Source organism: Scomber japonicus, chromosome 21 (genome assembly GCF_027409825.1).
Source record: "Scomber japonicus isolate fScoJap1 chromosome 21, fScoJap1.pri, whole genome shotgun sequence".
In the NCBI taxonomy this organism is placed as follows: Eukaryota; Metazoa; Chordata; class Actinopteri; order Scombriformes; family Scombridae; genus Scomber; species Scomber japonicus.
This window is the reverse complement of record NC_070598.1, coordinates 12,500,433-12,526,930: the sequence shown is the minus strand read 5'-3', so window position 1 is coordinate 12,526,930 and position 26,498 is coordinate 12,500,433. Positions and strand designations below refer to the sequence as shown.

At 43.2% G+C, this 26,498-nt stretch overlaps 1 protein-coding gene across 1 annotated transcript; it reads left to right on the top strand.

Moving 5' to 3' along the window:
- The first annotated feature begins 444 nt into the window (after window positions 1-444).
- Window positions 445-26,314, top strand: boc (BOC cell adhesion associated, oncogene regulated). Its single transcript, XM_053342405.1, has 18 exons — window positions 445-538; window positions 13,678-13,806; window positions 14,266-14,538; window positions 18,129-18,275; window positions 18,959-19,102; window positions 19,539-19,832; window positions 20,926-21,198; window positions 21,294-21,562; window positions 21,676-21,841; window positions 22,430-22,495; window positions 22,845-23,054; window positions 23,400-23,575; window positions 23,677-23,899; window positions 24,010-24,195; window positions 24,292-24,503; window positions 24,615-24,703; window positions 25,060-25,211; window positions 25,610-26,314. Exons 2-18 carry the CDS (start codon window positions 13,695-13,697, stop codon window positions 25,777-25,779), a joined length of 3,162 nt encoding a protein of 1,053 aa, XP_053198380.1. The 5' UTR covers window positions 445-538; window positions 13,678-13,694; the 3' UTR covers window positions 25,780-26,314.
- The last annotated feature ends 184 nt before the right edge of the window (window positions 26,315-26,498 follow it).

Below are 26,498 nucleotides of genomic sequence, written 5' to 3'. Positions count from 1 at the left end.
GGAACAGAGCAGGGGGGTAGGGGAGGGGGGCGCACTTTCCTCCTCCAGGACACCGTAGTCTTGAGAAATAGGGGTTTTAAAGAGTTTTTCTGATTATATTCACCTGTGTGTTTGTAATAAACATGGTTACAAGTTCTACTTTTACGCACAACCACTGGAAAGTCCTCAGGGGTTGTGAGAAGGGATTTGTAGTCTGACGAAACGGCGGTGCAGTACCCAGCTCTGGGATTTTGGGAGCCAGTCCCTATTGTTCAGATCCCTCCTCCTGCTTGGGAAGTGGGAGGACCCGAAAAGGCGTCGCAAAAGGGAGAATTGTTTGAGAGCTCAGTCATCCAAAAACGGCCTTTCAATGTGAGAACTTGGGGAGCCGAAGAAAATGTCGGTGGCATCGCAGTAAATTACTAAAGCAGCGAGGCTTTAGAGGGAAAAGAGAAGTAAAAACTTTTGTTTTTTGGGACTAAGACTCACCGCAGAAGAGAGACGAAGTGAAGATCGGCTGGCTAAAAACGAGGTGTGAGCACCAAATACAGCGGTTTTGGTAAGTTTTACTCCTTCATGCGGTCCATGTTTTTGCGGTGTTACGCTGCATATCAACATGTATTACAAACTTATAAGTAAATGTATCAGTTGTGATGTGTGTTTGCAACTTTACGCAACTCTTTAACGACACGATTACTACTTTATAAACAAAAAAAGTTGTGATTTTTGCGTCAAGACTACTTGCTCATGCGTGTGAGTACTTAAGTAGCAACATTTGTTTTGTTTCTTATTGATACACTATAACTTTGCCACACAACGTGTCTGTACCTTCAATCTTCTTCGTTTGGATGGAAGTTTTCGTTTTGGCTCTGGCTTTTGGATTCACTTTTAACAAGAAAAAGTAACTTTGCGATGAGACCTAGCCTGTTGTTGATTGGATGAGCTGTGCGTCCTTATTTTCCAACGTTTTCCTCTTATTTCTGTTCATATGTGCCGACTATTACAATAAGATACATGTATGTGAGGAGGAATCAGCTTTGTGTGACACGTTGCAGAGATTCATAGCTGTGTTTTTAGGGATACGTGCGTTTTTCTTTAGGAAAGTGCGTCTACGTTTTGCAGGCCGCAGCCTATAGCTATGTAGTCGCTCACATAGGGTAACAGAAAACAGACATGGTGAGCTCTGCCAGATTTACCCCCATATTATCATAGGGGAGTGCAACCGTGTAGTAGTGGGTGTAAAGTTTTGAAAAAGTGTGCGTAAAAATCAAAAGCACAAAACGCATTGAGATGCTATGGTAAACAGTATGCTGACCCATCAGTGCCATGATGATGCTCGTTATGGATGTTATAGATAATACATGATAATATGTGTGTAACTAGTGAAAATACTAAACATGATCACTTACACTTTCTTTACTCACCGGTTTATGCGCAAAATGAGCAAACCATAACAATGCCACCTGAATGCATTTCTACAGTCCCCTTCACCAAAAGTCCTGTAGTGTTAGAATAACCTAATTAAGGCTTATTTAAGGAATAAAGTGACAGCCCAGTGCAGACAGCAACGCAGCATCGTCGCTGTCAGGAGACTCTCTCCTGATGTCATCCTCTCATTCAGGTCCGATGTAATGAGAAAATGTTTGTCTTAATCCCCGGGCTGCTAATGAGTTTTGGGCCGGAGGTGTCAGTCACCGTGGGGGCCGTGGGTGGACAGACAGGGGCCTTGCAGGAACAGCCGCAGGGGCTCAAGTTTCCAACCCCAGGTGTCGCTTTGTTGTTTGGATTACATTTCGCCTCCACTGTCGCGCACGGAGGAACCTCTGCGATTCAGTGACATACATGGCATCAGACAAGAGGGTCTGATTGTTCCCGCTGAATCAATGTCACTTGGATTAAAAGTCGAAACGAATGGCCCGGCCTCCTCCAATTAGGCGCACAGCTTAGAAGGGAATTAATTGGTCTCAGTAAAAAAAAAAAAGAGAGCTGCTCTTGTTGTTTAGTAGCATGAGTTTGTTGTTGCTGTTGATCAGCTCTGGCAGTCGGGTGGATCAAAGTTGAACTAATTGATTCCAGTCTGATTATCTGCCTGTTTCTCAGACTACTTTGGTCCCTTTGATTACTTATGTAGAGCCTGAAAAACAAAATTAGAGGAGTTTATAATCTATCTGACAGGACACTGAAATATCACAGCATACTTCAACATTTTGCAGCTACTGTAGGCTGAAAGTATGATACCTCCTAAAATAGGGGATGAAATAATATAGATAAGATTTTTAGACTTGATTCATAATTGGAAGTCATAGTTATGCCTCATATCTCTATAGGTATAGGAGCATCATGATGTTATGTTTTTACTCAGGATATGATAATGAATGAGATGCTCTCAGGCTGCAGTCCCAGGCCAAAACAAAACCTACTACTACTACTACTACTACTACTACTACTAGTTCTCTAAAGTAGAGTCTTAATTGATACATTGATTAGCCAGTCAACACAAACACAAGTTATTTTTCAACTAAAAATGCAAAACACATCGTAGTTAAAGGCTCTCAAATGTTAGGATTTTCTGCTTTTCTTTTCATATAGTATATGACTGACAATCAAACCAAACAAGTGATATAAAGATGACAGCTTGGCTCTGAGAAAAACCATTTTACATACTAACATATTAATCAAATAATCATCAGCCCTAGAGTACAGTAAAGTAGACCTTATTCATTACTTACTACCACAGGCACAACTCATGTCCCTATAGGAGTATTATAATACCATGTTTTTGTGATGTGTACTGTGATGACTTTCAGACTGCCGTCTAATGCAAATATAACAGCTATCAACTGGTAGTGTAGAAAATTTACAGCAAATGGCGCAGCATAATCCTTGAAAATCTTACAAGCTGGAACAGAAAATGTGCGTGCCTATAGGTCAGAACAGGAAACTAATTTTATTGTCTTTTCGTTACAGAGTCTGGTGCGTGTCCAGGTTTGTGTTGCCAGAAAGACATTTTCAATAAAAGGAGCTTGAAATTACATCTGATTGATCTTGGTTACCGGCCAAACGGACTTGTAGCAGCAACAAAGCTGCCAATTTTCCACTCTTTGGCCTGTATGGTGGTTCTTTTTCATTTGGCCTATAGGAACTGAGCTTTCATAGCTTGTAAAGAAAAGTTACTGTGTGGATTTAGGTATGCGGCCAATGGCAATAGAGTTTCTCACTCATATATTAGTTTGGTTTCGAAAATGTATTCTCTCCTTTTTAAAGTCTGATGTAAGATATAAGTGGAAGGATAAGGTTTAACTTGTTTGACTCTTGGCCTTTTACAGCGCGGTTCTTACATTTGGATGTAAATCAGAGTCTTCAGATGGAGATGAATTTTCAAGATGCATTTCAAGATTACAAACAGCCAGCGTTTCCATGAGGGCTGCTGTTACTGCTCGGATCTCGTGTGTGTGTGAGTGTTCGCCAAAGTTCCTGAGGTTTGACTCTAGAACTGGAAAGCAGTATTGTTATTGTAAAGGGTGTAACATTGGCGTTAATTGACAAAGGAGGAAAAAAAATCCTTCCTGAGGGCATGCTTTCATCTCTATGACAGCGGGTACACTCATGCAGTCATAACAGCCTGCAGGCAAAATCTGAGGGCCTTCACTGCACGTGTGTGTGTGTGTGTATCTTTTTGGGTGTGTGAGTGATAGTTCCTGTCCACTCAGGATCATCTCTTCACACTGGAATGTGTTTATTGTCACTTTGGTCCTCAGCCGGCCTCAAAGAGCCCGATTCTGTTCAAAGCTTGGTTCCTCCTTACTATGACACAGAAATGTGTGTGTGTGTGTGTGAGAGGGAGAGAGATTTACACTTTATAATTTCATCATCGGGTTAATGTACTTTTCATAATGGAGCCAGTAACACAGTCATCGCCAAATAAGGCTGCCTGATTTCCCAGAGCTGAACATTATTGGCCTGTTGACATACGATGCATTAGGCTTTCAGTGCTGACAGATTGGAGGCTCAGGATTCAGGGTTTCTGTGTCCAGTCAGACATGGATAACCAGAGAGGGACACCTGGACCGGCAGGTGGCCGGGGTCCAGGCCCCTCCCTTGGGGCTGCATACCTCTCTCCTCCTGATCCTCCCTGTCAGCCAGGACCACAGAGAGAGGGAGAGAGAGGGAGAGAGAGAGAGAGAGAGGGGGAGAGAGAGAGAGAGAGGAATGTGAGGTTAAAAAAAAGGGGGGGGGGGTAGAAAAGGAGAAAGTTCTGACAGAGAGTTGGAGAGGCTAATTAAACAGGCTGTGATCAAAAAGCTAGATTATTGAGGCAGGAATGAAGATAAATTGGATGCAAGGAAAAGACAGAAAAAAAATGCCTCGGATGGAACGTTTTTGCAAAGGAATTGTGCTTTTTAGAGATAATTGTGCAACTACTCCAATGCAAAGTGTCATTTTTATAACTATCTATATGCAGAAACCATATATGGATGCCCGTCTTCAGTTAATATGTGTATCATGAATATATGGCTTTCAGTCATTGTCTTAACAGCCCTAATAAGGATTATCCAAAGCCCTTTAAACCAAATGAGTTGATTTGTTCCACTACTTAAAGTAAGAGTTAAGAAGCTCTTGATTGGATAATGAAGTTATCCAAGCCGTACTCTGACTTTCTCTCTCACACACATGCAAACACACACGTTGTGAGTCTGGTGTGAGTGCTGTTCACTCATTGATCAACTCCAGACCTGGGTTAGAAAGCTGTGTGTATAGACAAATAGCCCTGTGTGTGCAAAGCAGATATTTGGACAAAGATTAGGGGGTGTTATTACGAGCCAAAAGCAACCCAGACGCCTTAATAGATCATTCACACACAGGCACAAGATTGCACTCTGACTGGGACTGTTCAATTGAAACCTCAGCTAGCTTCTCTTCTCTATTTCTGTCTCTATTAGGCACATATTGTTACAGCTTCATTATGTTCAAAGACAAGACTATATAACCTGAAGTACCATTTTTTTTAAAGATATGCTGAAACTGTATTTCTTCGAGCATGTGTGAACGAAACAATAAAAACACCAGAAAAAACATTGAGGAATCTGGGTTGTGTTCCAGGGCTTTAACCAATAATCAGATTTAAAGTGTTGCCCCAGAGAGAAAAAACTCATCATTGAAGAATGTCAAACTGGCAGGAGAAGACATGATTCAACAGAATAAATCACTGGGCACCAGATTAGTTAGTTAGTGGGCCCCCGAGGTTATCAGAACTGGAATTTTCCATTGACAGTACGCCTCTGTTTGCCGTCCAACCGTATGTGCGTGCGTGAGGTTATATTTTATGATATTTCAGAGCACATCCGTGGCTCTGAGTGACAGGACAAATGGTAGCTCTGCCTTACGATGTCTCTCTCACACACACACACACATACTAATCCAGCTTCTGAAACCGAGAGCTCTCTTTGAAACAAGCCTCCTCCAGCTGTTTCTCCTCTTAACAAACTCCTTCAGGCCCAGCAGCTTTCACTTTACAACCGACTTCGACCGGTTGCTCCATCTCAAAAAACCATTTGACGCTCCACACCCTCTCTTTCTCTCTCTCTCTCTCTGTTCAATTTCCTGTCTCTCCTTTTTTTTTCTAGCTTTTCTAGCTTTTCTAATTCCTGCTCATATCTGTTTTTCTTAAGTCTTTCCCCTTCAGTTGTTTCATATAACTTTACAGCCTTTCTCCATTCCCTCATCTATCCCCCTCTTTCTTTCCGCCTCCCCCCTTCTTATCTCGATTTCCTAATGCCTCCTCATATCTGTTTTTCATATAATATTTCACTCTCTCTGCCTTTTTTCTTCCTTCCTTCGTCTCCCACTGAGAGTTAGCCTACAGGGCCAGGCAGTCTCCCTCTCTCCCTCTCTCCCTCTCTCCCTCCTGGTTCCTGCTGAATAATGGGGAGAAATTGCTCTTGATTTATAATTGGTTCCATTCACTCTGATGCATGAGCTGCCAAAGGAGTTGGGGGGCCCCTTTCACCCCCTCACATCCCTCCTCCCTCTTGCCTTCCCTCCCTACGATGCAGGAACACACAAGGAGTAGGCTGCATATATGTACAGCTATGAACGTCTATATTAACATGCGTGAATGCCATGATGTGCATGAAGTTTATCTCTTCGGCCAACGATAAGTGGTAGCCTGTTTTTTTGCGTGTTGACATTTGGTTTTGGAAAAACTTCCTGAGGTCTGCATATTTATGTGCCTCTGTGAGTTTACTTTTACCATGTAATAGGAGTTTGTGTGATTGCTTGCTTATGTGTCATCAAGTGTGTGTGCGTGTGCAGGGTGAGAGAACACACAGCGAAAGAATGGTTGTGGGTAAGTGAAATATGTAACTGCATGTGTGTGTTTGTGATGAGTACTGTGAAATCCTGGGTATTAGTTAGTTTTCACAGCACTGTATGAAAATGATACAGTGCTGGAAAAGAGAGACTATTGTTCCTCTGGTTAAAACTTGTCAGAAATGATCCACCTTCCACAAAAGATTCTCAGGGCAGACACATACTCTTTATATTTTGCACAGTGATGTCATTAAATTAGGGATGCAACTAACTGGTGATCATGTGATTAGTGGTTTGGTTTATAAAATGTGGATCCCTATTGATCCCCAAAGTCTAAGTTGATGTCCTGAAATGTTCACTTTTGTTCTGAGCAGCAGTCCACAACTTGAAGATATTCAGTTTACTAACATATCAGAAATCGTAGAATATTCAGCTTTAAGAAGCTTGAATCAGAGAATTTGGACTTTTTTTCTACTTAATGAAGGACCATGAACCATGATTAGTCAGCTATAAAAATAGTTGCAAATTAATTTAATAGTTGTCAACCAATCGATTAATCAATGAATTGTTGCAGCAGTACTTTAGTTATCTTGTTTTGTTTAACCAACAGTCCAAAAGATATTCATACCTCAGATTTGAGAAGCTGGACGTTTTTGGTATTTTTCCTCATTAAATGACTCAAACAATCATTCAATTATCAAATGTTGGCATACATGATGATAAGAAGTGTATAGTGTGTCTTTAATACAGTTTTAGAGTTAAACGTTTGAAAGAGTATCTAGCTATTTTGATGGATGAATGATTATAAATAGCTAGCTACAAGGATAGCTTCTATCAATCTGTTCTTTTTTCTGCCTGTCTTTTATCTTTCCCTCCTTCCTTCCAGCTATTTTTCTTTCCACCCCTCCATCTAATTCTCCTTACTTCCTTTTTATCATTCCATCCATCTTTTTCATCCCACTTTTCTTCTGTTGTTCCACCATTTTCTTTTCTTTCCTTTCAACTATCTGTGTAGGCCGATGTTTTAAGGCTGGTCATTTTTAAATGAGTGATTTAGGTCTATAAAATCTCAGAAAATAGTAAGAAATTTCTTACGGCCCATAGTGACATCTTCAGATGTGATCAACAGTCCAAAACACCACGATATTCAGTTTTGACATGTATGACACTGAGAATCTTCCTTTCAGAAGCTGCAACCTGCAAACATTTGTAATTTCTGCTTAATAAAAAACTAGAATGATTATTTGATTATCAAAACAGTTGCTGATTAACTTTCTGTTAATTGACTAATTGATTAATCATTCCATCCAGTACATCCATTTTACCTTCTTTTTATCCATCCTACTCTCTTTGCTTCCATCCATCCATCCATCTTTCCTTTCTTTCTCCCTCCCTTCCATCCCCCTCTCCCCTCCTCCTCAGATGTGATTGTGTAATGTTACCTACATCTCTGTTTGGTCAGGCTATCTGGCTCAGACTCCCTAAAAAGGCATGATAGTCTTGTTCCCATGGCCCTGGTGGGCATGCTGGCATCTCACGCCAGGCAGAGGAATGTGGGTGGGTATGTTCACCATGGTGTGGTAATTAGCTCTCCGTGGTTAATTCAGCTTCGTTATCTAAATTATGCAAATGCGGCGGTGCCTAATTGATTAGAACGCCCCCCTTCTTTCCATTGCAGGTCTGTCCAGATCCCCCTCGTTAATCCTCGAGACGCTCTGTAGCTCGTTAGTGTCGGTTCGGGGGTGAAGGAGGGTTTGGACGAGCATATAGCTCGTTAATACTTAGTGAAGTGTGTGTGTGTGTGTGTGTGTATTATGAAAGAGGAGGGGGTAAATTCTCAACCTCATTAGAGATGCTTAGATGCTTTTGATGTGTAATTTTATGGCATGAGAACAAGTGATGTCTCGAGTGGAGGATTTGGACTGACCCCCTCTCCACCTGTTGGGAAGAGTTTCCATGCCAAGATAAGAGTCCAGAACGTTCTCTTCTTATCCAAGAAAGCCGGTCTCCAGCTAGATAGATGGGAATAGATTTAGGATTTGTTCTTTGCCAAGTTTTTCTTTGTGTGAAGTACAACAGAAAAGTAGATTGTCCAAATCAGTCTGCATTATAATACATGGCAGATACTCAATGGCAGAATTATACTTGAAAAGGACGCGATAAGTAGTACCAGATCACCCATTTATATTGTACAAGTGAATAACAAACAATGACATATTGAGAACTACGCTAATTAACTACCAATCAGTTGTTTGACTTTTGGTGGCACAATTGAGAGAACAATTCCTTTTCAGCCATTTGTGCTGAAAGAGTTAAATAATAAGTTGATGATCAGAACATTTGAGGACAGCTGCCAAACGTTTGATGGTTTCAGCAGCCCAAATGTGAGGACTCTAAAGTTTACATAACTCTAAATTGAATATCATTTGGCAAAGAAAGACGCTAACTTGGAATATTGGAACATTTCTTCCCAACTGATTAATCAATAATGCAAATGATAATTCGTTGCAGCCCCGTCTTTGATTAAAATCCTCTCCTTGGTGCCGTGTTGTTGCTCTCTCCCTGCATGATGGTCCAATGGTGAACTGGGTGTGTTGTTGGTTTGTAAAGCAGTCTCCAGACCTTCCTCATCCTCCTCCACTCAGCAGAAACCAGGGCCAGAGCGAGAGGCCAGCAAACAGATTGACAGAGTGAGGGGAAAATATGTTGGGACATTCAGCAACGCTCTCACACACGCTCTCTCAAACACACCCTCTCATTGACTAGGCCCTGCTCTCTCCTCCTGCTCGCCTGCCAGTTGACATCCTCTCTATTAATTTGAGTTGCCGTTATGCTTTCTCAGTCAACCTCTCCACTCCCCCCCCCCACCCCATAAACCCCCTTCACCCATCTCACATCAATCCATAAAGGCACTGAGCCCCCCTTCTGCCTCCCCAAACCCTCCACACACTGCTCTCAAACCTCTTGGTCATTGAGCCCCCCCTTCTTCTCTTTGGTCATTGAGCAGGGCCCATCAGCTCTTCCCTGGGCCCTTCAGAGTAGCGTCTCCCCTTTCTCCAGGGGTGCACGGGGTCTTTGTCCGTGCACCGGCTCACTGCTTTACAATGACTCTCCACTCTATTAAGGTGCGTTCTGCCTGTTAGCGTCGCCAGGGGCAACCGGCCTCCCGCATGGCAGCTATGCAGCATGGCATTGTGGGCCGCGGGCCCGAGCGGGGCAGTTGAACCCCCGGCACTCCTCACACTTGACACCGCATGTGTTTATCTAAAGGGGGGGCTTTGTGGTGTTTGGAGAACCTCGAGGGAGGGGAGGAGAGGGGAAGGGGGCACAGGGTGTAAAAAGACGTAAAACTGGGGGAGGAGGGAGGGCAAGAGGGGAGTTTGGGGAGGTGATAAATATTCAACAGCTCAGCTACTCAGGAGTTACTACCCTTCTACCCCTCCACCACAGCCGCCCCTCCTGTGTGTCTTCTCCATGCCAGAAAGCAGATGGAATGTGAGAGCTCAGGGAGGAGGCTCCAGTCTGGTTTTATCCAATTAGCAGGGTTGTCAAAATGAATTTATCCACGGAGGCAGGGGGACAATGGGACCGGCAGTGGCCCGGGAGAACAGGGGCCCCGGTGTCTTTACTTAGCACGCTCACAATGAACTTCTGTCAAGTGACTCTCCCACAATGACATATAAGGCACTCGCATACCTACACTCACGATGCATGCCTGCACACCACTGCCACAACCTCATACTCGCTGTTGGCTGCGGTCTCTCTGAGCACTCTCCACGATATACACACAGTACAGATGTTGCACACGGATACACACACACACACACACCTGTCCATTCAAATCCAAGGCAAAACACAAGTGTTCATAAGCAAAGTCAAGATGTTTTCAGGTCCATTAAAATGACACAGCATTACAATATTTTTCTTTCCTCCGTCCTGGAGTACTGATCCGATAACAGTGGTCTCTTTTTCCCGAATGTAAAATCTGTTTACCTTACTGCTTAATACTCATTGGCATCATTTTTTATGTAAGGTACCATGAGACCAGGTGCTGTGACCAAGCACTAGAAATGAAGTTGGCGGCCTGCTGAGACTGAGTGTTATAATGACATAGGTAAAGAAACAGTCATTTATGTGGATTGGTGACATCGAGGCCAATACCAAATCTGCTTAATAAGGTTAGGATCTGCCTCTACTTAGTGTTCCTTCAAGTTCTTTCAGTACATCTCTCTCTCTTATGAGTTTTTCATAATCTAGCTTTTTTTTTTGCTTACATTCTTACATGCAGACAAGTCTTAAGGCAGCGATGTCTCACAGTAGTCATAAGTCTCAATTCCTCAACATGATTACAGAAATAACTCCACTCCTCTGTAATAATACTTCTCAAGCAGGCAGATTTTGAACATTTCACACAGTCCCCTACACTAAACTGTCACTGAAGTATTTTTTAATGTCACAAAGCTACTCCCACAAAGTGTTTGCTATGTTCATTACTGGTGAGGCTATAGTAAAACAGTCACAGGCACATATACACACTAACACATTCTCTCAGTTCTTAATTTAGGGGAGCTGTCTCTGAGCGTGCTCTGGTTTTTATCAGCCTCACTGATGCGTAGGAGGCTCTTCTCCCTCTCTCTGTGTCTGTGACTTCTCTGGAAAGGATGGATGGAAAAAGTTGTCAGGCCAACTTTTCATCTTGAGTCAGGGTATCCACTAAGCAAACACACGACCCTGCTGACTAATGAATCAGACAGACAGACAGGCTCAAAGGAGTGAGGCTGTTTTTAGGGAGTGATGATGTACGAGGGGCCTTTTCATACCGCCGTTATAATAAAGCTCTATCTCTTTCTGTCTCTCCTCCTGTCTCACTGCTTCTGATTTATTTGTGTGTGAAAGAGACAGAATTTGGCAACAAAAAAAAGACCGGCCAGGTAAGAGGTGTCAGTGTCCTGCTGTGCGTCCAGTTGGCAGATTGACTGGTGTGGTTTACGGTTAGCGACTCTCACAGTTGGGACAGGTGCTCTATACAGATGTATGTGTCTTTTATGGGCAGCTGTCACGGGTTGTGTCCATACAGCAACCGGCCACAGAAGCCACAGGCCTTCAGCTATGTTCACTCCTCGTTCCACAGTAGCTTGCTGTTTGTTTACCAAGTGAGCCCACTACTGATGAGCCACTCTGAGAGGACGTGTGAGTAAATGAAAGTGTACATGTATGTAGGGCAGCAACTAAGGATTATTTTTATGGCCGTCACAATTTCCTAGTCCACACTGACATCTCCAGATCGCTTGTTTTGTCTGACTAATAATCCAAATATTCAACAAAACAGAATAGCAGTAAATCTCCACATTTGGGGAGGTAGTCTAGCAACAAATGTGCTTGCTGCTTGCTTAAGGCAGCTGTAATCAGTGTTTTTATATTAACAATGGCTCACATGACTAATCATTGTGACAAACCCAAAAAGAATTATTACACAACTTTGCAGTGTTTAGTGTCTTTGTTTAGGGTTTAAAGCCAGCAGCTTTACTGTATTGCTTCACTCTTGCTATTCTTATCATTTTCGGACCCATCAAGCAGCTGTTTTTAGGCAAAAATCTCTGATAAAGTCATTGTAAACAGCACTATATGGCAGGTAGACGAAGACAATGACAAGCTTAGTGGACATTGTGGAGCATTTAGTAATGGTGGAGACCAAAAACAGAGCTAAAATGAAAGTGAAGATGGCCAGAAACAAATGAATGTGGATGTTGTTATGTGTCTGGTGTGTGTGTGTGTGTGTGTGTGTGTGTGTGTGTGTGTGTGTGTGTGTGTGTGTGTGTGTGTGTGTGTAAATAAGCAACTGTTGGCTAACAATTTCTTACAACATGATAATATTTTGATGTTGTATTCACAGCATGTGTCTGCTGCCAGTCGCCAGTCATTGCAGGTGTAATCAATAAATAAAACCACTGTTGATTCACTACATTTGAAGCAGTTCATCTACTAATCATTAGAGCTCCACATGTTTTTTTTGGGATAGTGTTGAAGGTAGTTCTTTGTTCCTGTACATGTCGTGAGCACTAATAATCTGAAATTGTTTACACACATTCATAATGTGCAATTAAAATGTAACACAGTAATGTGTGGTCTCTTGTGGCAGTTGGATTAGTTAACAGCTGTTTTTCCATCAGCCTGCTTTGCTCATTTTCACTAAATGTGCCAAGCAGCTAAACATTTTCACTGGGGCCATTAGATGATGAAGGTGCGCTGTAAGAGTTTCCATTCTCTTACTGTCCTGCTTTGGCCCCTTTCTCTCTCTGTGTGTGTGTGTGTGTGTGTGTGTGTGTGTGTGTCTGTGTGTAGTCCCTAGTCTCTGAGCTTCATCAATCATCTCCTTGCCATAATAAGATCAGGACAAATATGTATGAGAAAGTTGTGCGCTTCCATTTTTACTGTATCAACGCAGGACAGTTTGGGCCCTCGAGTGTGCGCATGTTAAGCGACATGTATGTATATGAGAGAAAGAGACAGAGAGAGAGAGCGACAGAGAGAGAGACAGAGTGAGAAAGAGAGAGAGAGAGAGAGATTCAGTTTTGCAGGACCACCCTCCTCATCCTGACGGGAAGTTGTTAGTTTAACCTGACAGGAAAGAATTCGGGAAACTTGGCAGCAAGCAACATGGGAGAGAGAAAAGCTCCCCTCTCTATATTAACTGTTAATAGACTGACCATTACCATCCTCTCCTCCATTTTCCTCCCAATGCATTCTGCACTGAAGTATAAAAGAACATCCATCTCGCACAAATGCACACACTCCCACAGTGCTGCGATATATATTTCCCCCGTCACCCTCCCCTCCTGCCTCTCATTAGTTGTTCTTTGTCCCAACTGCTGAATGCAGCCTGTGTGTTTTCCTTCCTCCTCCTGGACCCTCTACCTGTATCAGTTTCACCTGAGCTGGAAGGTGGAGGGGTTGGGTTACGGCCCGCAGAATGAGGGCGCCCCTTTGATGAACACAGGCTAGATGGGTGCGGGTACAGGCGGAGGAGATGGGGTCAGCAGTGAGATGGGGGCTGACAGAAAAGAAAGGCTTTATTTGTGTCTGGAGTTTGGCTGCTAAGGGTATTGCAGAGTGCATCGCCTCCCCTAGGTTGTGTTTCGTTAATGGCTGCCTGTTTGTGTATGTGTGTATACAAGTCAGTCAGAAGCAGAGAGAAAAGTGCACGTGTAAATGTGAGATTGACTGTTTGGATGGATGATGTATGTTTCCAAGCTGAATTTTGGTAGCTTTGTTGTCAGTACAGATCTGTCTGTGTGTTTGTTTCAGTCTGAAGGTCACAGCTTATGCTGTTTGTTTTGAGTGTACCGACTTTGTAAATGACCCTCTAACCTCCTTATTTGTGTGTTTCAGGAGGTAGTGTATGGAAGATGTCTGGAAAGCGAGACTGGACTCCGTGGATGAAAAAGAGAAGGGCTCCAGTGTTGTGTGCTCTGGGAGCAGTACTGCTGTGCTGCCTACAGAGCGGCGCCTCTCTCTCTGGTGAGTAGACAAAATGAGATGGTGAAAAATTGAATCTAAGTAGAAACCTGCATGATTAAAATGTAAAAAGTTTCCTTTTTTGTGCACTCTGTTACTGTTCCATAGAGCCTATTATGGACTTCATATATGCTCAGTTTATGAATCCCTTTACATTAGGTTTTCCAAACACCTGGTGCAGGATAAGTCTTGCCAAGGACAAAATATTTTGGCTCACAGGGAGGGAGGTGTTTTACGTGTCTGGCAGCTGCAACAGCAGTTTGTTTGAAATACATTTGAAGAAGTGGGTAGTTTGGATGAGCTGTACTAGCCACCAGGACTGAACTGAAAAGAAAAGAAGTATTGTATGTCAACAAAAATTCCAAGCAAAGAAGTTATTGCAAGGAAACACCTGTATATGGTGACTTGTATGAAGTTTATGTTGCTGCTGCTGACTGCTCTGTGTAATCTTCTCTCCATCAGACGAGGTTCCAGTGTTCACTGAAGAGCCCGCGTCAGTGGTGCAGAAGTTGGGAGGCAGCGTCAACCTGCACTGCAGTGCCAGGCCCGCCTCTGCCAACATCAGCTGGCGCCTCAACGGTCGGCAGGTGGTGGATGGAGATCCTGGGGTGGTGCTTGGGCCCAACAGCTTGTTTATCCCCACACTCTCCAACTTGACTCTTGGCAGATATCAATGTGTGGCCAGTACCGGCGCAGGAGCTCTGGCCAGTGTGCCTGCTAACGTCACTGCTGCCAGTGAGTAGACACCCACACAAAGCTTCGACACATAAACACAAACACACAGGCCCCTTTTGGCCCTGTTTTGGTTTTTCAGAGCATCCAAAGAACGCCTTTGACTTAATTTTCCTCTAGTTGAACAGACACAGTGAAGGGGTGGTATTTGTTTGCTTAAAATTTTCACCAATACAACACTGTAAACCTTGTTTTTTTCCACTGCTTGTGGCTTCTTCTAATCTGGTCCTTCAACTACAATTTTGGTGCTAATGTTGCAAAACTGTTGCACATCACTGATTAGTGATAACAGCTTTGTATAGTCAGGCAGTAATTACTCTGTGCACTTCGACAAAAACAGCTGCTTTTAGTGTCATATTGATCTTATGGAGTTAAAGTGAATTATTCTCCATGCTGACGTTTTTAGTGCAGTGCCGGTCTGAGTGTGTGGTGTTACATTTGATATGCATCATGGGACTGAGAGGGGGCCTGAAGCTGTGTAACCTGAACCAGAGGAATGGAGGGGACCCAGGGGCCGGGGCCGGTCAGAGTGGGGAGAGGGGACCAGGATTCAGCCTGGGGGCCCCCTGCCTTTCTTTGGCCCCTCTGCTCCCCACAACACCACATTCCTCTCCACAGGGCCCGACAGCAGGGCTCACCAGAAATTATGGCCCCGTAATTGGGTAGAGGGCTGTTTTGTGAAAAGCAGGGGGAAGATAAGGATGTTGTGTGTGTGTGTGTGTGTGTGTGTGTGTGTGTGTGTGTGTGTGTGTGTGTGTGTGTGTGTGTGTGTGTGTGTGTGTGTGTGTGTGTGTGTGTGTGTGTGTGTGTGTGTGTGTGTGTGTGTGTGTGTGTGTGAGAGAGTGGACAGAGGATATGGGTGTATGCCTGACTTGAACACACTATTAAGTTTAAAAAAAAAAAGAAGCTTTTAACTGTACTTATTGTTTCACATGTAGGGATGTGATGTATGAGACTGCCAGAGCTGGAGTCTGAAGTGCTTTAGGCCAGTTGAGACAAGATCCTCACACAAGATGAGACGTGATGTCACATTCTCTGTCTCCTTGAAGCCCTCCATAACCTTACACACACATTTCTCTTCCCTCACACATTTTTCACTCCTCGCCCTGTCACTTTCCCTCCCCTTCCCACCTTTCATTATATTTCACTTTCCCTCCTCCTTTGTTGTCTTCTCGTGTTCTCATGTGATAGTTTGTCAAGCTGTGATTACGAGAAACTTTGTGGCGCTTGTATGAAGGTTATTGATAGCTCCGAAAGTGGATGAATCGTGCTGAGATGACCACATGTGAAGCCAGACTGTTTTGCCCCACCTCCCCCAAAAACTTCTATAATTTAATAACGGTTTCTCCTCAGCCACTCTCAAACCGCCTAAGGAATCGCTCCACAGGGAGTGTGTACGTGCCTGCCTTTCCATGTGAGGCCTCTTAGCTGTACGCACATGTTTTTTGTGATCAGGATAGGTTGGTTCCAGACCCTCCTCGCTATCCGACTTCAGAAGAATCTGTGCTTTTTTGGCATAAGTTAAAAGCTCCTTGCTTGAATTCTTGTGCAGACAATCACCCTCCCTTTTGCTGCAGAAAACAGAGACATGTATCTGCACAACGTGAACTCACAACACATTGCACAAACATGTTATAATTTAGATGCGCACACACACACACACACACACACACACACACACACTGGCCTCCTGCTGCTTCACATAAAGATGATAAATGCACTGTCTCTCTAGAATTATTTAAGAAGGCCTTGCCAAGCAGCCCTGGTGCGGGAGGTCTGCTTTACTTTATGAATACCATCAATCCTCTGTTCTGCCTCTCAACTGGAGCTTGCAGGTTACACATACACACACACACACACACACACACACACACACACACACACACACATGCACACACACCTGAGAAGCACCCATGCGGGGTTGCTCCTGTGAAGAATGCGGGGTGGTTGTGTGTGTGTGTGTGTGTGTCTGTGTGGTGGTGGGGGGCGTTAAAAGGTGTAACTGGAGGAATTTGGGGGAAGTAAGCAGGAGGAGGAAGGTGTACAGATATGGGGGGAGGATGGGGAGGTTTGGCTGTAAAAACAGCACCTGATTGATTTAGCAAATGGAGCGCCACACAGTCTCTCTTTAAGTTTTTTTTCTCTCAAACACACACACACACACACACACACACACACACATACACCACTTAGTTTGACATGCCCTGGCTGGGATTCTCATCTTTCTGAAAAATAACTGAAACAGAGTTGGAGATAAAGATATGGTTGTGTGTGTGGTGTGTGTGTGTGTGTGTGTGGACCCCTGATATCCCCCATTTCTCCCATTAAAACTCCCCCAGACACAGACAGGGAGGGACTGATCCAACATGCATGTTGAATAAATCAAAGCTGCCTGCAGTGAAGGTGTTTGCTCAGTGCATTGAGTAAATCACTGTGATGTCCATATCAGTAGATACCCTGCCCTTAACTAAACTTTGCTTATTGAATTAGAGCTGTATACAAAGTCTCATCAGCTGACTGTATACCAGCAGCGTGGTCTTTTTGCCAAAGAGAGCTGCCGGTCCAAGAAAAACACACCAGTTGTAGCACCTCTGGAAAGAATGAAGAGAGGCTGTGTTTGTTAAGAATAAATCAACAAAGACTGGTAGACGTTTAATTACGTTCTTGGAGAAGTTTTATTTATCTTTCATTTCACTGTTGGACTCCTGCATGATAAATTACTTTCTTTTTCCCCTCTTGAGCTGTTCCTTTCTCTCTTTTCCTCTCATTTTAGTTTCCTTCTGCTTCAAATCTGTAAAATGGCAGCATCCCCCCCGCTAAGCTTTTTGTGGGTTTTTCTTTTCCCTTTTTTTGGCTTCTTAAGAGCAGAATTTTGCTGTTTCCTCCCAAATTCAAACTGGATATCTCCCTCTGAAACTCTATAGGATGGACACCTCTCACCTTTGACCCTGGCCAGGCCTTCAAGCCGCTCAGGTGGGGGTGGGGGCAGGGGGGGGGGTTTAGGAGGTCAAAGGTCAGATGAGTGTCTGTGCTGTGCAGACTGTGTGTCTGCGGGACACAGTCGCAGCACATGGCCCCGGTAATCCCACTCCCCATTTCCCACAGAATCTGAACCGACTCCAGTCCCAGTATAATGTTTGACAGGATTAATGACACCGACTCAAATGTTACACACACCACTTTTAGGCTTTAACCTTATCTAAAGTCTCATTAAAATGAGTGACAAAGTAAAATGCAGCAAATGTTTTGAGCCAGAGTTATAAAATTCCTTGTTAAGAAAAGCAGTGGGAAAGAAATCGCTAAATGGAAGTGGAGGAGGATTTTCTTACAAAGAGAGGACACATTAGTGAAGTTGTGGGAATGTGGTTACAACACAATAGGGACAAGCTGATGTAAGAGACACCCAATATGGAAACAGCGCAATTATTATAGAGTTTATATTGCACAGAATATTGTGGTTTTCTACTTCTGAAACTGAGGACTGACTGTATATGTGACTGTTAGATGTGATTTACACAGTGCATAGGATGATGAAAGAATAGTGTTGCAGCAATGTGGCAGCACTGACTTTTCCCTGCTTGTGTGTTTCTCAGAGCTGCGGGACTTCGAGCCAGACGACCAGCAGGAAATCGAGGTCGATGAAGGCAACACAGCTGTTATTGAATGTCACCTCCCGGAGAGCCAGCCCAAGGCTCAGGTCCGCTACAGCGTCAAACAGGAGTGGCTGGAGACGTCTAAAGGTACAGTGTCCGTGCTACCATCACATTGTGGCTAATTCACTATCTCTCCCTCTTGCCCTCTTTATTCCCATACTATCTTCATAATTTACCGGAATGCTATAATCCTGCTATCTGACCCACCATAAAACCGTTGATAAGGGTATTATCTTGAGAATGTTGAAACATGGGAATGCAGTTGTTTATTTTTCAAACTATTTACTTCTAAGTTGCCTGGAAGAGAAGAAAAGCTCCAGTGGTTTGTGGTTGGTATGCTGATGATGCCTGGGAGCTGTAGGTACTGATATCTGCAGCTTATCTGTGAGGAAATGAATACCACATTGAAGAGCATTCCCTGCCTGCTCTTGGGCAGACTCCAGGGCGCCACCTTGTGGTCTCTGATAGGGCACACATGCACTGGAATGGCACATAGTACTCAAGTTACACAAAGTGCTTCACAATGTGGATTTGATTTTTCTGAAGTTCATCTCTGTCCTGTAAATTTTTGTATATTTCATTTCAATCTTCCTGTATATAAAGCCTAATCTCATGTTACTGCTTTGTTAGTATTGCTTGTTTTCTGCCACTCCAAAGGATTAACTGTGTTTTTTTCTGCATACACACATTCATTTATGGGTTTGTCAGGCCCTCAGACCTCTGTCTGATGTCTTTTTTCTTTTTTTTCCTTTTTTTACAATCTCCTGCAGGGAACTACCTCATCATGCCATCAGGGAACCTGCAGATAGCCAATGCCACGCAGGATGATGAGGGGCCGTACAAGTGTGCTGCATATAACCCTGTCACTCAGGAGGTGAAAACCTCCAGCTCCACTGACCGCCTGCGCATACGCCGTGAGTCATCATCTCCAACACCCTGATGTTAACACAGAAACACCAAAAAAACCTACTTTTTTATTTCTAATTTTGATTTGAAGACATGTTGCCATACTGAAATGTCAACTCTTCAGCCAACAAGAAACTAGATGAGGAAAACTGAAAGACATTATTAGAGTTTGTAACTGTTACTGTGAGCCACATGTGGTGCACATGTGGCTCACACTCGCCAGTAAAGAGCAACTTTTTTTTAATCTAATCTTGCCAGGATACATTTAGTCACAGGTGTTGCCGCTCATAACTCAAAATGAACACTTTGATAGTATGTCTTCAAAGGCTTAGACATCACATTGTGATATTTTTTTTTCTATTCTGGATCAAATCCAACCACAGATTTATAAATGGTTAGTAGACATGCACATGCGTCATATCATAATGATGTGGTCTTTTTTAGGCTCCACGTCAGAAGAGGCTCGTATCATTTACCCGCCGGCATCCCGTTCCATCATGGTAACCAAAGGCCAGCGGCTGGTGCTGGAGTGTGTGGCCAGTGGCATCCCTACTCCACAAGTCACGTGGGAAAAGGATGGGCAGGATCTGCGTTTCCATAACAACACACACTTCCTACTCAGCAACCTGCTGATTGATGCAGTGGGCGAAAGCGACTCGGGGACTTACATTTGCCAGGCTGACAACGGCGTCGGCTTGGCCAAGTCTGCCACGGTGCTCTACGACGTGCAAGTTTTTGGTAAGTAACGTGGAAGAAAGAAGTAAATGAAAGTAGTGTGAACATTGTGTTGGATTACTTTTCCTTATTTGGGCTTTTTGTATGATTTGTTTTGATAGCTTTTAAACCAGACCCTGAACTAATTTGTTGCATGCAGATTCCTGTAAAGGCTTTTCATAGTGAATTAAGTTTTTTTTTTTTTTTTTTTTATGAGAAGAGTTTTGTCTGTGTCATGGATTTAATAATTAGACTGACTCCTGTTTGGCGGACAGAGAAGACAGGGGTCTGTGTGTGTGTGTGTGTGTGTGTGTGAAGTGTGTATGACTGGGCGGTGTTGTTCAAGAAAGAGTTGGTGGAGACAGAGCTCTCTGTTCTGTAGTAGTACTTGATTGAGTGCGTCTAGGTTATGGATGACTGTTTTTACAGTGATTTTCTATGAGTGTGTGTGTGTGCGTGCATGTTTTTGTGTGTGTTGTGGGCTTGTCTCTCTGCAGCTGGCTCTAATTAAAGCTAGAGAGCTGCTGTAGCTGTAATGAGCTCTGTTTTTCCCTGATTCACAAGCAGCCAACCATCAACTCTGGGCCTCGCCTGCCTGGCTCTTCACAATCTCCTGTCATACAGCCTCTACACACACACACACACACACACACACACACACACACACACACACACACACACACACACACACACACAGACTCACTCACTCACTCACTCGCTCACTCACATTATGACATTATTAGACCTGAAATGATTAGTTGATAGAAAGGTAAAGTTAAGTTGAGCAACAATTTTAATAATCAGTAATTAATTCAAGCTCTTTAAACAAGCAAAAACATCAAACAGTCACTTCTTCCAGCTTATCAAATATGAACATTTATAGCTTTTTGTCCATTTTATACGAATGTAAATGTCATATTTTGAGGTTTGTCAGACCAAGCAAGTCATTTAAAGATGTCATCCTCTACTTACGGAAATTGTGATGGCCATCTTTCTCTCTTTTCTGACATCTTATAAACTAAATGATTGTTCAAAAACCTGCATGATAACATTGAAGTTCCTAATAAGTTTTTAGGCACTCTCTTTACTTAGTCCCTTTCTCCTCTGTCTCCTGCAGAGCCTCCACAGGTGACGGTGGAGCTGCAGCAGCAGGAGGTTGTGTATGGAGAGACGGTGCGCTTCACCTGCCAGGTCCGAGGTAGGCCTGCACCCACGGTGATGTGGCTCCACAATGCCCAACCTCTTTCCCTGTCTCCTCGCCACCGCCTGACCCCAAAGGGGCTTCGAGTCTCCAATGTGGGCCCTCAGGATGATGGGCTGTACCAGTGCATGGCTGAGAATGGAGTGGGCAGCTCACAGGCCTCCACTCGCCTCATCACAATATCAACTGGTAAGTCGGATATTTTGGTAATTTATCACAGCTTTAATTCTTTTATCCCCCTCTCACAGCTTTGAGATTTCATGATGTATGCTTTTCCTCTCTAGGGATTTTATCCAGAGGGAAGCTGCCCTCAATCTATCGGCCGCTCAGTCCAGATAAAGTCCTGAGAGAGCAGCCACCTGTGAGGCCAGGAATCTCGGGCGCTATGTTGCCTCTAGACTGCTCTGAGCTGCCGGGACAGATCCTGCCTGCAGAAGCACCCATCATCCTCAGCCAACCACGCACCGGAAAGGCTGACTACTATGAGCTGACCTGGAGGCCGCGGCATGAGCGTGGAGCCCCTGTGCTGGAGTACATGGTCAAATACAGAAAGGTACTGCCAAGAGCTTTTTTTTCAGACTATATTATCTTTTAGTGTATTCACTTTCACATTCAAACACTCAGACACCCAATAGTCAGTAACTTATCTCTCTGTCTCTCTCTTAGGTGGGAGACCCTCTAGCAGAGTGGACCTCCAGCAGTATCTCAGGCTCTCTCCATAAGCTGACCTTGGCCAAGCTGCAGCCAGACAGCCTGTATGAGGTGGAGATGACTGCCAAGAACTGCGCAGGCTTGGGACAACCTGCTATGATGACCTTCAGAACTGGTAAAAGTAAGACACTTCTCAGAACTGTCATAGAGTGATGAAATGCACACATGCTGGGGCTTGTCATTTTGAATCCCTGCAGTTTTATATTTTATTCTATGCTGTCAGTGTATTTAATGAAAAATGTTTGAAGGACAAGTCTGGTGATAAATTTCAGTTTTCCTACTATAAAGAAATTCTACAGAAAGGCTCACTGTTGCAATGAGTGTCATGTTTCTTTATTATGATGAACATGGGTACTGCAGCTATTCTGAGTCAGTCCTACAAACACTGCCCTGCTGCCATTAATACTTACTAGGGCACCAAATGTATATCAGTCTAGTATAAGAGGAATATTTGCTAAAAACTACAATGCCCAGCTGTTTTGTAATATAAAAGTGTATTCATGAAATATTTTTAAAGGTTTATGTCTTCAGTAGGATAAATTAGCTTGAGGCTGAGAGCCTGGGAAGTTGGAAAGTATTAGGAGACGGTCTAAGATTGTTGAGATTTATTACCAACAAAAATACAGCATATCGCCTGCCTCGTCCTTTAAACATGGCCCAAAATGCAGTTCTTCATCTCAACTCTGACTTTTTGTTTTTACTTCTTCAGGACGCAAAGGTCTAGGACAAATTGATCCACCAAAAACTCCTGCAGTTCCTTCACCAAGCCTCTCTCGTGAGTATCCCTTCAATACCTCACTGTTCCCTTTTACAGTCTCCACCTCCAAATAACTATACTAACCATAACTGTAACTTATTGTACAATAAAACTTCCAACTTCTAACGGTTCTCTTTTTGACTAACATGGACTTCTCTCGATCTCTCTTTCACTTCTGTCACTGAAGGATGAGCTCTCAGTAAGTTTATTATTGTGATCATGTTTTTTGCCTTCTCTGTCATAATTACTATAATTTGTTTTGTTACTATCACTGTCATTTGTTTTTTAAGACATTACAGTGAAGTTGTCTGGTGAGTTTGTATCTGTTCTTGTCCCCTATCTCACACCACTGCTCCTCCTCCTGCAGCTCCCGAGGCCCCAGACAAGCCCACAGTCTCCACAGCAACGGAAACGTCAGCGTACGTAACTTGGATTCCTCGTGGCAACCGCGGGTTCCCCATCCAGTCTTTTCGGGTGGAGTACAAGAAGGTGAAGAAGGCGGGAGAGGACTGGGTGACGGCGGTGGAAAACATCCCCCCATCGCGACTCTCAGTGGAGATCACCGGCCTGGAAAAAGGTCAGCCATCTTCACACGCACTTCAACAGTGTTGTTATTATTCTGACTTTGGCAGAGTTGGGGCGAGAAGTTGGATGTAGTACCATATAATTATAATGATGATGTCCTGCATAATTACATTCCCACGGCCCGTAAATTCATCAGCATAATGACTGTTGTTAGAGTAATTACTGCCATCGATCAAAACCATAACCAGATCGCAATCAACATCGCATTTGCTCTGAAAAGGAAAACAAAAAATAAATTGAAAACAAACATCATTAGTCTACACACAATACAGAGCTTCTTCTAAGCAGCTCGTAGCCCCCGGAGACAGATTAGTAATGATTATCCTTCTTCATGTAGGTACTTCCTATAAGTTTCGTGTTGTGGCGGTGAATGTGATCGGTTCCAGTCCTCCCAGTGCCCCATCAAAGGCGTACACAGTGGTGGGTGGGAGAACCCATGAACGCCCTGTCGATGGACCCTACATCACCTACAACGAAGCCATTAATGAGACCACCATCATTCTCAAATGGACGGTGAGTGACTAGAAAAAAAACAACAAAAAATCAGTTAAGCAGCATCTTTTTTTTGTTTGTGATATTTTGAATTAATTGTAACATTTTATTCTTCTCAACAGTACACTCCCGTAAACAACACGCCCATCTACGGCTTCTACATCCTTTACCGGCCGACAGACAGTGATAATGACAGTGACTACAAAAAGGATGTGGTGGAGGGAGACAGATATTGGCATTCAATCACTGACCTGCAACCGGAGACAGCCTACGACATCAAGATGCAAAGCTTCAACGAGAAGGGAGAGAGTGAATTTGGCAATGTGGTGATCCTTGAGACGAAAGGTGAGGTCATATTGACTCAAACTAACCTTTCAGATGTATTTACAAGCACCAAAAATAGTCTGAGTGGACTTTTTAACCATTTTTCCACCGTTCTGTCTCTGCTATTTTAGCTCGTTCTAATCAGCACCGGCCTGCTCCATCAGAAGCCCCAGAGCCAGGGCCTGAACACAAGGGCGGGCTGGTTCCTCGGCCGGGCGACCTCCCCTATCTCATAGTTGGTATTGTCCTGGGAGCCTTCGTCTTCATCATTGTGGCCTTCATTCCCTTCTGTCTCTGGAGGGCTTGGGCTAAACAGAGTGAGTGCTCCTCACAGTCACTCAGATCCTTGCAGGAGTAAAAGTGTTTGCCGCCACATGTGTGTAATCACATTTCTCTGTTTGTGCTTATTCCAGAGCAAACGTCCGACATGTGTTTTCCCACTGTGGCCACCCCCGTGTCGTCATGCCAGTACACCATGGTCCCCCTTCAAGGACTTGCCCTGGTTGGTCACTGCCCGCTGGATGCCCACATGACTGCTCCACATGGCGTCTACCCCCTTAATGGGGAATACATACCGAATGGCAAACCACACCACCCCACTCACTGCCTGCCTGGGCTGCAGCAGGTAAAACACAGTTCATACAGGCTTACTTTGCTTGTTTAAAAGCTATAATTATTATGAAAGTGCTTTTTTGTTTCTGTTGAAGTTCTAATCTATATGCTCTTGTGTTTGCAGGAGGAGGTGGACTGTGATATGGAGTGTGACACATTGTTGCCCCAGACAGTTTCAAATGGACATCTGCCTGTCTACCACTATTCTAATGGGTACAAACACATTTATCTTATTACTATATACATCGACTGTGTTGTATTTGTGGGACATTCTCAAATAATTGAGTTATTCTCATTAGGGCTCAAGCTAGACAACACAGAGAATCTTACAAAGTTTTAGCCAATATTATTTTTAGATTGTGTTGATCTGTATTCATCCGATTTTAGAGACAGAATTTTAATGCACTGATTATTAAATTATTAAATTAGTCAACTGAAAAATAACATGAACTAGTTTGATAACAGGTTGATCATCTAAGTTAATTATTAAGCTAAAATGCCAAACACTTGTGTCTGTTTCACATCAATTTAAACTAAAAATATTTTTACCCCCCTCCTCCTTTCATTAGTGGTCCTGGTCATCATGAACATACTTGCTTCCCTCCTGATGATTCCACTCTTCAGCTCCTCGACTCTTCCCATCAACTCGTTAGTTCACAGGAACTGGGAGATGATGGCAGCTTCTGTGATGAGGATAGAACAGAGGAGGACATCACTCAAAGTAAGGGCCGATCCTCCATTAAAAAAATAAAAAAATAAAATCATACTTTGAATGTTGAAGATGTTATATATCACAACTCAGTGTCAACTTACTAGCTTTCCTTCAGCTTTCAACAGCATTTCAAAGTCTTCATCAGTGAATTGAACTAGCTCATTTGTCATCACGTGACCTAAGTATGAAACAGTGGTCACATGATGACAATTGGTTTGTCAGTTTAAAGATATTTTTTTAGTTGGTTATGAATTAATTTCCATTTGCTGATGGTGAAAAAGTTGTCCTATGCTTGACACTTTTGACATGATTTAAACCTCAGAATCTGCATCCTTTCAGCTCTTCTTATTACACAAAACCACCCTCATGTTTCCTGACCAGTTCTCTTTCCTTCCTTCTTTATCCAGAGACGGGGTCCTTGCCTCTTCTATCCCTAGAAGACGAAGGAATCTTCACCACATCATCTTCAGCAGCCACAACGCCACAATCCCAAGATATATCAATACAGGGAGTGAACATCCTCCCAAGTGAAGCGTCCCCTGAGGACGAAGGGACAGACAACACAACGGATGCATAAGAGACTGTTGAACAGAAGAAAACAAGAGAAAATATTTATTTTTGTATCACAGATATTTATATATTTATGCTTTTTGTACATAAGTGTTTGATTATACTGTATATAAGGTTATTTTCATATTGAAAAAAGACTTAATTCATGAACACCCACTCCCTTACTACATCATGGACAAAAGGAGTACCATGTTGTGATGCTGAACTCTATTCTGCATTTCCTAGGGAGGTAAATAAGTTTGAGATGTAATTCCTAGCATGAAGATCAGTCAGGGGCTTCTTCTCAGTTCAGCACTTCATACCCTCCTCACTCCTCATTTCATTCCTCACAGACCTCCATCCTCAGTGTTTGGACCTTAGGTACTTAGCTTTACATACAACAGAGACAAAGGGACCATTCAACAGAAAGTCTGATGCTGTTATTATGAGGTGCTTCTTTGCTGTTTAGTTCTGTTGCTTTATCACGTGTTCAAAATACAACTGTTCATCTGTCATTTTGTATAGCGATAACAAATGTATATGCATTGTTCATCATTAACAAACTATTAACAAGTGTATGCAACATAAATCATTCTGTTTCATTAGTGAACAAGAGATTATATATTGTATAGTTATTTATTTTTTTGATTTGTTATTTTTTTAAATCACTGAATGGGAGAGATTCTGGAAAATATCTTTTTAACTCAGTCATGGATAAGCTGATCTTTTATATACTAGACTGCAACC

Coding starts and splice junctions, on each gene's coding strand:
- boc (XM_053342405.1), top strand. CDS start 13,695: ATGTCTGGAAAGCGAGACTGGACTCCGTGGATGAAAAAGAGAAGGGCT. Junction 21,199..21,293: donor CCTCATCACAATATCAACTG/GTAAGTCGGATA, acceptor TTTCCTCTCTAG/GGATTTTATCCAGAGGGAAG. Junction 23,055..23,399: donor GATCACCGGCCTGGAAAAAG/GTCAGCCATCTT, acceptor TTCTTCATGTAG/GTACTTCCTATAAGTTTCGT.